This window comes from Rattus norvegicus, chromosome 4 (genome assembly GCF_036323735.1).
Source record: "Rattus norvegicus strain BN/NHsdMcwi chromosome 4, GRCr8, whole genome shotgun sequence".
NCBI lineage: Eukaryota > Metazoa > Chordata > Mammalia > Rodentia > Muridae > Rattus > Rattus norvegicus.
This window is the reverse complement of record NC_086022.1, coordinates 98159026-98172435: the sequence shown is the minus strand read 5'-3', so window position 1 is coordinate 98172435 and position 13410 is coordinate 98159026. Positions and strand designations below refer to the sequence as shown.

General features: G+C 39.1%; 2 gene segments (V, D, J or C); both read right to left on the bottom strand.

Moving 5' to 3' along the window:
• Positions 1 to 294: 294 nt before the first annotated feature.
• Positions 295 to 1232, bottom strand: LOC682553 (immunoglobulin kappa variable 2-29-like). The segment is given in 2 exon segments: positions 295 to 716; positions 1100 to 1232. Coding segments are annotated over 2 exon segments (471 nt in total).
• Positions 1233 to 5140: 3908 nt separating this feature from the next.
• On the bottom strand, positions 5141 to 5690 carry LOC682538 (Ig kappa chain V-V region L6-like). The segment is given in 2 exon segments: positions 5141 to 5463; positions 5575 to 5690. Coding segments are annotated over 2 exon segments (378 nt in total).
• Between the last annotated feature and the right edge of the window lie 7720 nt (positions 5691 to 13410).

Sequence of the window (13410 nt, the reverse complement as noted above, 5' to 3'; positions counted from 1 at the left end):
TGGATAGACATCTAAAATTAATAAATGAAAAGAGAAATGAGAATTAGCAAACACACATACTTCATTAAAAGAAAACAATAGAAATGAAGCTCAAAGAAGTAATGAAAAATAGATAGAGATCATCAAAAATCAGCTAGATTAATGAGATGAAATTCTCCTGATGCAAAGGCCACACAATGGTTATAACAAGAAGGACTGAAAACTGGTGGCACTTGAGATCTAGTCAAACCATTCATCCAGTCAGATGAGTTTAGCTAGAGCTCTCAACTGCAAACAATTACTCAAGTTCCCCAGTCACTCCCTCTCAAACAGACACAGAGTGCTCTGCTCTCCAGTTAAGTACCACAGTGTCAGGTGGTCTGCCCCATGCAAGAAAGTTTTTGTTAAGGTCTGTATCACTGTGTGAGGAAAATGTGTACCTTGCCAGCAGTAATACACTCCCAAATCCTCAGCCTCCACTCTGCTGATTTTAAGAGTAAACTCTGTCTCTGATCCACTGCCACTGAACCTATCAGGAACCTCTGAGTACAGTTTGGAAACCTGATAGATTAGGCGCTTTGGAGACTGGCCGGGCCTCTGTAATATCCAATTCAAAAATGTCTTTCCACTAGTACCTAAGAGGCTCTGGCTTGACTTGCAAGAGATGGAGGCTGGTTGTCCAATGGCAAGCGACAAAGACACTGGAGTCTGGGTCATCACAACATCACCACTGGTTCCTGAAATTATAATACAATAGTGCAAAGTCAGGTGCAAACTTCCTGAGCAATATTTGTGAAATCCTTTATGTTATTCCTTTCAAGTGAGATCCTGGTAATTTTTGTGATTTAAAAATATTATTTATCACATGCTTCTTTACAAAACAAGTGATTTGAAGGTTCTAAAATATATCTAAGTCTACACCACTCCATCTGATCTATGTCAGAATCTTGAACTTAACACAGCTACTCTTCCATCTGGAATTTCTGCTTAGGATGTAACAAAACCGTAAATGCTCATCCTGCAGAGTATGACCTGCCTGATCACAGATTAACAGCACACATAGGGAGTGAGAGGTCACTCTCCATCCCCATTCTCCTCCTTCAGTTTCCACCCTCCTTACCCTGAATCCAGAGCATTAGTAGAAACAGGAACTGGGCAGGACTCATCATTTTGAGGATATGAACTTAGGAGAGTGTTCGGTGAAGGCAAGAGAACAGTTGAGATTATATCTTAAGTCAACAAGACAAGGACCACCCTAGGGAGCAACATGCAAATGCTCTTGTCTATATAACAGTGTACATGGAGAGGACAGTTATGTGGACTTCTTAAATGTGAAAAATAACTCAAAAAGTGAAAGTAATAAAATAAAATGTGGTTACTGAAGGTAGAATATCAGTGTGTTAAAGGACAATTAGTGCAGTTCAAATTAATTATTAATGTGAAGCAAAAAATTAGTCTTTGTATAGTTTGAAATTTACTTAAATTTTGTCTATATCGAGACTACTAAGTTGCAGAGAAGAATGGGAATGTAATTATGACACACAGTAGTTATCTAGAAGGAAGAAATGAACTCCCAGGACTTCGTGCTCATAGTCTCTCATGAATTCCAAGAATACAAGAGGGAAGCAAATCATTCACCTCTCTCTTCAACTTGTTGACTGGACTACGACTCTGCATTAAAAAATATACTTTTAATTATAATCAACAGAATACACTTAAGGGATTAATGTGATTCAAAAGTTGGGAAAGGGAATAACAGATGAAATGTAAATATGAATTACCCAATTTAATAAAGATGAAAAATGTAAACTATAAGCAGTAAAATACTATAATTCATAAAAAATCCATATACTAATTATTATCATATGTTCCATACATAAACATCATTCTCATAACACTGTAATCATTTTTGATCAAATTTCCCTTTCTCTTAAATATCAAACAAACTCTGATCTTCTAGTAGTTCAGACATATATTTTTATATTTATGTATTTTTTTACTTCTCAAAATTTAATGAAATCATGCAGCGCATGTCCTTCAGGTAATTAACTTTCACACTGTAACTGTTTCTTTAAAAGTTCACTAGCATTCTTTGAATAAATATATAGTATAACTCTGCTTCTGGTTTCTCTGGTAATGACAACATTTGTCCTTGCACATGGATATTTTCTTTTTTGCACGTTGAGTACTTATCAGTAGAGATACAATGAATGATTTTTATCAGATTACACATGGACACATACCCCTCTCTTTTTGCTTTTTTAATTATTTTTTAAAAGTGGATGTGAATGCATACACTTTACTGAGTGTTTATGCTATGGTGACACACTGTCCGTGGTCTTCAGTGAGAGTTCAGAGATACCTGTTCCAGAGCAGGTAAAGGCAGGTGGGGAATGGCGCCATTCCTGCTGATGAACATACATCTTTATCTTGAGCAAATACATAGGAGTGTACTTGAACACTTCAATATGAGATATAAAAAACTTTCATTGACTGAAATGGCTTTATGCAGCAATGTCAATGTTTTATAAGGATGAACTTCTCCCAGTCATTGAGACATATATTACCTTATATTCAAGAGATACTTGATTATTGCATTATTATTTTAATATATTTTTGGTTTACTGATACAAGGGAAAACTAAGGCCCAAAAAGTAAATGTAGATGCATTGCTTATACTTAATTTTCAGTTCTCCTTTCATGTTTCACTATTCATTTTAATTTTTTGTCTGGGTCATTGACTACTTAATCTGCACTTCATTTTGTCGCTAGTACCTTCCAGATTTTTGACAAAATGTTGCTGCTGTTGTTAAATAAATGACAAAATGTTACCACACATCGTTGCCTATAGAATGGTGTTGGCTACATGTGGCAACCTGCTCAGTCATGGCACCCTTTTTAACAATTATTTTCATAATTACATTCTCACAAATATTTGGATATCCAAATGGCAACTCAAGGACATCAAAAATAGAGCCTCAATTAGAATGACTTTAAACAAATTGTAATCTTTTCAACAAATGTCAGAACAAGTGTATATCTACATAAAAGCCATTGCATATAGGCACAAGTAAATCAGCCATAATGTAATCTACCTGAAAATTATCAGATTGCTGAATGCAAACATGAAAATAATGCAGTATAAGAGTACAAGTTGGGGAAAATCTAGTTAGCCACAGGTTTTGAAATAAGTTAATACAACCACCAATTTGATCAACAACCAAAAGTGTATAAGACAGACTTTAATCGTGTGGCAAATACTGATTTGTAGAAAATACTGTGGAAAGAGTAGCATATTTTCAAAGTTTTTTTTATTTAATTTAATCTTTGTTTTTACACTCCAAGTTTTTATTCCCTTCCCAGTCCACCTTCTGATTATTTCCCATCCCATAACTCCTCCCCAGACCATCTCCAGGAGGATGTCAGCACCCACCATCCCTCACCCCCAATTCTACCAGAACTCCTCAATCCCTGGGGCCTCCTATCTCTTCTGGGTTAGGTGCATGTTCTCTGACTGAACCCAGACTCGGCAGGCCTCTCCATATTACCTTCCTCCCTCCAACAATCACGTTCACTGAGGGGTTTACATTTTTAAAAAATAAAGGGAGGATGGGGAGGGGAACATCCACAGAGAAGGGGAGGGGGAGGGGCTAGAGGGATGTTGACCTGGAAACCAGGAAAGGGAATAACATTTGAAATGTAAATAAGAAATACCCAAGTTAATAAAGATGAAAAAAAAATTAAATAAAAACAAAGAAAAATTTGGAGTCAATTTTTGCAGACCTCTGAAAGGAATCTTCCATGGTTGGGGTTAATGAACAATTTAAAAACTCTTATCATTTCATCTATTGAGCTGTTACTGAGTTCTGGTCAGTCAACAGTCTGCAGCCTCACAAACTGTGTTCACTATAGACAGTTTCCTTCTACAGTAGGATACACACACACACACACACACACACACACACACACACACACACACACACACACAAAACACAGTCCAAAGAATTTGGGGTATAAGTTCAATAAATATCAACACTTCATATTGTGTATCTTAGTGAACCTATAAATGTGAAATACAGTCTCAAAGCTTACAGATCTTTCCCAAGAGCACAGTACATTATAGAAAAGAAGACATTGCAGAAATCAAGTAATTTTCTGTAGTTGGAGTAACATTCCTGCAGACAGCACACCACTGGCATGGAGTGGCAGAAGCTATGCAGTTCATTGGTCTTAGACTATTGGTCTCTACAGTCCTCCTAAATAATAGTGTTTAATCTTCCTCAGGGTACATGATGCCCCTGACCTCTGTGGCATACATGACCTGATCCTCCTGCTGACACTACTTCTCAGTATCTCCATTTCTAGCTTTCCTACTGTGTGTGAATACATCTGTGGAGCTTGCTTCTGCCTCCCTTACTGACTCCCACCAATAGAGCTCTTGCATGAGTCACAGGTTGTTTTCCACTTACTACTCTGCATCCTGTCAACTTCCTCTTGCTAATCTGCTTTCTTACTTTTTAAAGTGGCTGTTATTTAATTTTATGGATAAGAATGGTTTTACTTGCAATTATGCATGACATTGTGCCTGCCTGTGCACAGCAATGTCAAAAGGAGTCAGCAGAGTCCATGAAAGAGGAATTTTAAATGGTTGTGAAGCACCAGTTGCATGCTAGGAAGTGAAGCCACATTCTCTGCATGATCAGCCACTACTCCTAAAGTACATGTCTCCCTAGCCATTCCTACTGCCTCTTCCAAGATTTCCAATGTTCTTTCTCCCTTTTTCTTTTGAATTTAACTGTCTTGGGCCATCCATGGTGTCACAAGTCAGAAACCTCTACAAATATCCAACCTTCCACAAAGGTTCCATTCATCTCCTTTTACTTCAAATTTTCCTTCTATGAAACTGAAAGTAATTCTTCTAGAGTTTCAACTGTCTTTGATCCCTAGCTGGGAAGAAGTTCAGAGCTCTCATCATTGTGGTGATTTAGCTTTAATTAGAAATACAAATCCCCTTGTCTTTCAGTAATGGACTTTCTCAAGTGTTTCCTTTTTGTTGAACTGTCAGACACTGCTTGTGACATCGGACAAATGCTTAGAGTGGGTGAATCATGAAGAAAGGCAGATGGAGCAACCAAGCCTCTCACTTCTGCTTCCTTGGGGTTTATGGTATGACTTGTATCACTGTGGGAGGATACTGTTTATACTGTAGACAGTGATAGTCTGCCATATCTTCAGACTCCAGGCTGCTAATGGTCAGAGAATAATCTGACCCAGACCTACTGCCACTGAACCTTGATGGGACCCCATTTGCCAAGTTGGTTGCATAATAAATCATAGGCCTAGGAGATTTCCCTGGTTTCTGCTGGAACCAGATTAAATTATTCCCAATGTCCTGACTTGCCTGGCAAGTAATAGTGACTCTGTCTCCCAGAGATGCAGACATGGAGGATGGAGACTGGGTCATCTGGATGTCGCATCTGGCACCTATAAGTTGAGACATAATGAATATCCACACAATTAAGCATTATAAAGGATGATGTCGCCCATATACCAGTCAACACTAATCAGTGAAATTCCCATTTCAGTTCATTTTACCTGGAAACCACAGCAACAAAAACCCAAGAAACTGAGTATGGGCCCTCATGTCCATGTTGAGTTGACTGAAATAACAATGGCACAGTATATGTGTGACAGGTATATGAAGAAGTTCCCTAGACTGGGCAATGAGGGCATGCAAATCAGTGGGAACCAGATATTGCTGAGTACAGCTCAAAGGCATATTCATCTCAGCACTTAGCACAAGCCCAGTGTCCCCAGATGCCTGAGGTCAATCCACTTGTTTGTCTCCAGAGAATGAATTTCAAGTAATTAAATTTGCAGATGGCATTTGTAATAATGTTAGTCTCTATATTAAATAAAATATTTCAAATATAAACTGTTGTAATACAGAATAATGTCCTGTTGTCAGGGAATATACAGCAGAGAAGAAAATATTAGATTTTTAGCTCACTAAAATAATTAAAATTGGTTAAAAAATAAAATGTGTTCCCAATAAAAGAAGTGTTTGGAGTAACATTTCTTGAAGTTAAAAGGACAATTTCTCATAAACAAATTCAATGAATTAAAACATGAGATATTACAGTTTTAACATTGCAAACTACAGTCTAAATAGAGTAAAAACACATGTATGTACATGTACATAGAACACCTTGATCCAAGCAATCTGAGTCACTTGAAGTTTGGACTCCATGTGAACATGGAGGTATGTTCATGCTTACAGACTAAATGGGTACAACTTTTGCTAAGTTTTGGATTTTTCATATTTTGCTCTTTTCTACCACTTTTCATTATGTCCCATGGTTGACTGGTAACGATACAATTGAGTACTATAATGGAAAATACTGCTATTTTCACATTTTGTTCTTTAGCAGTAATTTGAGGTATTGTCCTGATTCAGGCAGCAGCCTTGTTGTCTGTGAATCATAGTCTCCAAACACACTACTATGCAGAAATGTTTGTGCATCCTTATAAAACAGATATTTGAGTACCACAGATGACACATCTTTGTCTTTGTCTCTTTTTTTCTTTTCTTTTTTTTTTTATCGGAGCTGGGGACCAAACCCAGGGCCTTGCGCTTGCTAGGCAAGCGCTCTACCACTGAGCCAAATCCCCAACCCTGTCTTTGTCTTGACCATGCAACTTTATTTGTCATCAGGAAAAATACAGTATATTCAGTTTTCAATATTTTATACTCAAACCAGGGAAGCCTTGGGGTCTTTCAGAAACTAACTACTGAAGGCATTACAATGTTGCAGCTTTTGCCTGAATAAGCCGGTTTTCCAAGGATCTGGACTTGAGTGATGTGTGAGAAAAAATACCTAGTCCTAAGGCAGCTTCGTTAATATACAAAACACCATCACCCTCAGGAGTGCCATGCAGCAGGTTTTGGATTGGTTAATAGTAATGTTGCCTTCTCAGTCTCCGTCTCTGTTCTACATTCTCTTTCTGCTGATGTCTAACAACTGTACCTGTGTTGTCTCTCTTTGAATTTTGTGGCTTGAAAGACATGTCTGAGTTCTCACATGATAGCATTAAAATCTGAGTAAGATTCACACAGGACACACTCAGGTCATGATAAGAAGAGGCAGACAGTTCTTCTAAACCAAAAACAACAAGTGAATCATTACTTTGCAGTGCATCTGGGATCTGAATTCTTACCCAGCTCCATTAATGATATGTGAAAATATGAAAGGAATTCAACTTTCCTTTACAAATGGACCTTAGATTGCATTAAGTACTAAATGATTTTCTTTTGGATTATAATTTCCTAGGAAAGTTTGCACTGATGGTATAACAGTGAGCATTGCTGTCTTCTGAAAACATTCAACAACTTCTTAAGAGACTCTAACTCGCACAAATTGAGTAAATACCTGTACACATTGAGGTTTGTGAGTCTCATTATTCTTTTGATTAATAAATAGGCCTTTTGATTTTTTCAGACTTAAAGAAGATCATGTTTTTAGGAGAGGATACAAGCTAATTTGGGAAAAATGGACCTCACTGAACCCTCCTACAACTATCCAAATCTAGGCTATAGATGTTTTACATTGAAATTGACATGTCAAAAGGATTTGTCAGGTATTCTTAAGTTATGAGATGGACATGACATGAACATCTTGAAATATATGGCTGATCAATATAATCACATGTGTTTTTTCTAGTTGGGAAAAAATTAGTTGAGCTATACAGAGTTGTGTTACAATGGAAAAAGAACTTTGGAGGATAGTGCCATTGTTCAGACTAAGCTGGTACTTTCCTGGAAAAATAGTGTTAGCATTAGACTCTGCTCCCTGGAGTCTAGAGGATGCTCACAGATCTTCTTATCCTTGAGGTTAATTTAAGGGATGGCTAACATCCAGAATTGTAAGTATATTTCTAATCCGTCCTGTAGCTATTGACATTTAGCCAAAGAAAAACAATTAAAAACTCTATCTTTGACTTCCCTAATCTGTGACATTCCTTAATTCTCCAACATTTCTAGAATTGGTATCAAATAGGGATATTGTGAAAAGGACTTTAAGATGAGAGAGATTCAGGATTATGTGTGACTGTAAAACCCTGGTGGTCATCTGTGAATGCCTCTGGGGTGAAAAACGTGAACATAAGTTTAAAGAAGGACATGGTTCTTTTCTCTCACAAAAACTCAAAAATCTACCCATCATCACTCCAATGAATGTTTCTGCCGCTGAGCTAACAAAGAACATGGTGGTTGAGCATACGTAAGTACAGTAGCTTTGTTAAAGAATGAAAGAATGCTCTGCACCCAAATCCCGTGGGAGGGAGAGCTAAACCTTCAGAGAGGCAGACACGCCTGGGAAACCAGAAGAGACTGCACTCTGCGCACATCCAGATGCCAGAGGAAAACACCAAACGCCATCTGGAACCCTGGTGCACAAAGGCTCCCGGAAAGAGCGGCGCAGATCTTCCCGGTTGCTGCCCCCGCGGAGAGGACTTAGGCAGTACCCCACGAGCAAACGTGAGCCTTGGAACCACAGGTAGGACCAACTTTTCCCCTGAAAGAGACATGCCTGGTGAACTCCAGACACAGGCCCACAGGAACAGCTGAAGACCTGTAGAGAGGAAAAACTACACGCCCAAAAGCAGAACACTCTGTCCCATAACTGGCTGAAAGAAAACAGGAAAACAGGTCTACAGCACCTCTGACACACAGGCTTATAGGACAGTCTAGCCACTGTCAGAAATAGCAGAACAAAGTAACACTAGAGATAATCTGATGGAGAGAGGCAAGCACAGGAACCCAAGCAACAGAAACCAAGACTATATGGCATCATCGGAGCCCAATTCTCCCACCAAAATAAACATGGAATATCCAAACACACCAGAAAAGCAAGATCAAGTTTCAAAATCATATCTGATCATGATGCTGGAGGACTTCAAGAAACACGTGAAGAACTCCCTTAGAAAACAAGTAGAAGCCTACAGAGAGGAATCACAAAAATGCCTGAAAGAATTCCAGGAAAACATAAATAAACAAGTAGAAACCCATAGAGAGGAGACGCAAAAATCCCTGAAAGAATTCCAGGAAAACACAATCAAACAGTTGAAGGAATTAAAAATGGAAATAGAAGCAGTCAAGAAAGAACACATGGAAACAACCCTGGATATAGAAAATCAAAAGAAGACACAAGCAGCTGTAGATACAAGCTTCACCAACAGAATACAAGAGATGGAAGAGAGCCCGGCCCGCAGCAGCTCTCTGCTCCCAGACCCGGTGAGAGAGAGACCCAACCGCCTGGTCAGGTGGGCACTCCTGAGGCTGCAGAGCGGAAGAGACCACCAACACTGCTCACCCCTGCCCACATCCCTGGCCCAAGAGGAAACTGTATAAGGCCTCTGGGCTCCCGTGGGGGAGGGCCCAGGAGCGGCAGGACCCCTGCCACAGACACCACCGAACCCTGAAGGAAACAGACCGGATAAACAGTTCTCTGCACCCAAATCCCGTGGGAGGGAGAGCTAAACCTTCAGAGAGGCAGACAGGCCTGGGAAACCAGAAGAGACTGCTCCCTGCACACACATCTCGGACGCCAGAGGAAAAAGCCAAAGACCATCTGGAACCCTGGTGCACTGAAGCTCCCGGAAGGAGCGGCACAGATCTTCCTGGTTGCTGCCGCTGCAGAGAGCCCCTGGACAGCACCCCACGAGCGAACCTGAGCCTCGGGACCACAGGTAAGACCAAATTTTCTGCTGCAAGAAAGCTGCCTGGTGAACTCAAGACACAGGCCCACAGGAACAGCTGAAGACCTGTAGAGAGGAAAAACTACACGCCCGAAAGCAGAACACTCTGTCCCCATAACTGACTGAAAGAGAGGAAAACAGGTATACAGCACTCCTGACACACAGGCTTATAGGACAGTCTAGCCACTGTCAGAAATAGCAGAAAAAAGTAACACTAGAGATAATCTGATGGCGAGAGGCAAGCGCAGGAACCCAAGCAACAGAAACCAAGACTACATGCCATCATCGGAGCCCAATTATCCCACCAAAACAAACATGGAATATCCAAACACACCAGAAAAGCAAGATCTAGTTTCAAAATCATATTTGATCATGATGCTGGAGGACTTCAGGAAAGACCTGAACACACTTAGGGAAGCACAGGAAAACATTAATAAACAAGTAAAAGCCTACAGAGAGGAATCGCAAAAATCCCTGAAAGAATTCCAGGAAAACACAATCAAACAGTTGAAGGAATTAAAAATGGAAATAGAAGCAATCAAGAAAGAACACATGGAAACAACCCTGGATATAGAAAACCAAAAGAAGAGACAAGGAGCTGTAGATACAAGCTTCACCAACAGAATACAAGAGATGGAAGAGAGAATCTCAGGAGCAGAAGATTCCATAGAAATCATTGACTCAACTGTCAAAGATAATGTAAAGCGGAAAAAGCTACTGGTCCAAAACATACAGGAAATCCAGGACTCAATGAGAAGATCAAACCTAAGGATAATAGGTATAGAAGAGAGTGAAGACTCCCAGCTCAAAGGACCAGTAAATATCTTCAACAAAATCATAGAAGAAAACTTCCCTAACCTAAAAAAAGAGATACCCATAGACATACAGGAAGCCTACAGAACTCCAAATAGATTGGACCAGAAAAGAAACACCTCCCGTCACATAATTGTCAAAACACCAAACGCACAAAATAAAGAAAGAATATTAAAAGCAGTAAGGGAAAAAGGTCAAGTAACATATAAAGGGAGACCTATCAGAATCACACCAGACTTCTCGCCAGAAACTATGAAGGCCAGAAGATCCTGGACTGATGTTATACAGACCCTAAGAGAACACAAATGCCAGCCCAGATTACTGTATCCAGCAAAACTCTCAATTAACATTGATGGAGAAACCAAGATATTCCATGACAAAACCAAATTTACACAATATCTTTCTACAAATCCAGCACTACAAAGGATAATAAATGGTAAAGCCCAACATAAGGAGGCAAGCTATACCCTAGAAGAAGCAAGAAACTAATCGTCTTGGCAACAAAACAAAGAGAATGAAAGCACACAAACATAACCTCACATCAAATATGAATATAACGGGAAGCAATAATCACTATTCCTTAATATCTCTCAATATCAATGGCCTCAACTCCCCAATAAAAAGACATAGATTAACAAACTGGATACGCAACGAGGACCCTGCATTCTGCTGCCTACAGGAAACACACCTCAGAGACAAAGACAGACACTACCTCAGAGTGAAAGGCTGGAAAACAACTTTCCAAGCAAATGGTCAGAAGAAGCAAGCTGGAGTAGCCATTCTAATATCAAATAAAATCAATTTCCAACTAAAAGTCATCAAAAAAGATAAGGAAGGACACTTCATATTCATCAAAGGAAAAATCAACCAAGATGAACTCTCAATCCTAAATATCTATGCCCCAAATACAAGGGCACCTACATATGTAAAAGAAACCTTACTAAAGCTCAAAACACACATTGCACCTCACACAATAATAGTGGGAGATTTCAACACCCCACTCTCATCAATGGACAGATCATGGAAACAGAAATTAAACAGTGATGTAGACAGACTAAGAGAAGTCATGAGCCAAATGGACTTAACGGATATTTATAGAACATTCTATCCTAAAGCAAAAGGATATACCTTCTTCTCAGCTCCTCATGGTACTTTCTCCAAAATTGACCATATAATTGGTCAAAAAACGGGCCTCAACAGGTACAGAAAGATAGAAATAATCCCATGTGTGCTATCGGACCACCACGGCCTAAAACTGGTCTTCAATAACAATAAGGGAAGAATGCCCACATATACGTGGAAATTGAACAATGCTCTACTCAATGATAACCTGGTCAAGGAAGAAATAAAGAAAGAAATTAAAAACTTTTTAGAATTTAATGAAAATGAAGATACAACATACTCAAACTTATGGGACACAATGAAAGCTGTGCTAAGAGGAAAACTCATAGCGCTGAGTGCCTGCAGAAAGAAACAGGAAAGAGCATATGTCAGCAGCTTGACAGCACACCTAAAAGCTCTAGAAAAAAAAGAAGCAAATACACCCAGGAGGAGTAGAAGGCAGGAAATAATCAAACTCAGAGCTGAAATCAACCAAGTAGAAACAAAAAGGACCATAGAAAGAATCAACAGAACCAAGAGTTGGTTCTTTGAGAAAATCAATAAGATAGATAAACCCTTAGCCAGACTAACGAGAGGACACAGAGAGTGTGTCCAAATTAACAAAATCAGAAATGAAAAGGGAGACATAACTACAGATTCAGAGGAAATTCAAAAAATCATCAGATCTTACTATAAAAACCTATATTCAACAAAATTTGAAAATCTTCAGGAAATGGACAATTTCCTAGACAGATACCAGGTATCGAAGTTAAATCAGGAACAGATAAACCAGTTAAACAACCCCATAACTCCTAAGGAAATAGAAGCAGTCATTAAAGGTCTCCCAACCAAAAAGAGCCCAGGTCCAGACGGCTTTAGTGCAGAATTCTATCAAACCTTCATAGAAGACCTCATACCAATATTATCCAAACTATTCCACAAAATTGAAACAGATGGAGCCCTACCGAATTCCTTCTACAAAGCCACAATTACTCTTATACCTAAACCACACAAAGACACAACAAAGAAAGAGAACTTCAGACCAATTTCCCTTATGAATATCGACGCAAAAATACTCAATAAAATTCTGGCAAACCGAATTCAAGAGCACATCAAAACAATCATCCACCATGATCAAGTAGGCTTCATCCCAGGCATGCAGGGATTGTTTAATATACGGAAAACCATCAACGTGATCCATTATATAAACAAACTGAAAGAACAGAACCACATGATCATTTCATTAGATGCTGAGAAAGCATTTGACAAAATTCAACACCCCTTCATGATAAAAGTCCTGGAAAGAATAGGAATTCAAGGCCCATACCTAAACATAGTAAAAGCCATATACAGCCAACCAGTTGCTAACATTAAACTAAATGGAGAGAAACTTGAAGCAATCCCACTAAAATCAGGGACTAGACAAGGCTGCCCACTCTCTCCCTACTTATTCAATATAGTTCTTGAACTCATAGCCAGAGCAATCAGACAACAAAAGGAGATCAAGGGGATACAGATCAGAAAAGAAGAGGTCAAAATATCACTATTTGCAGATGATATGATAGTATATTTAAGTGATCCCAAAAGTTCCACAAGAGAACTACTAAAGCTGATAAACAACTTCAGCAAAGTGGCTGTGTATAAAATTAACTCAAATAAATCAGTTGCCTTCCTCTATACAAAAGAGAAACAAGCCGAGAAAGAAATTAGGGAAACGACCCCCTTCATAATAGACCCAAATAATATAAAGTACCTCGGTGT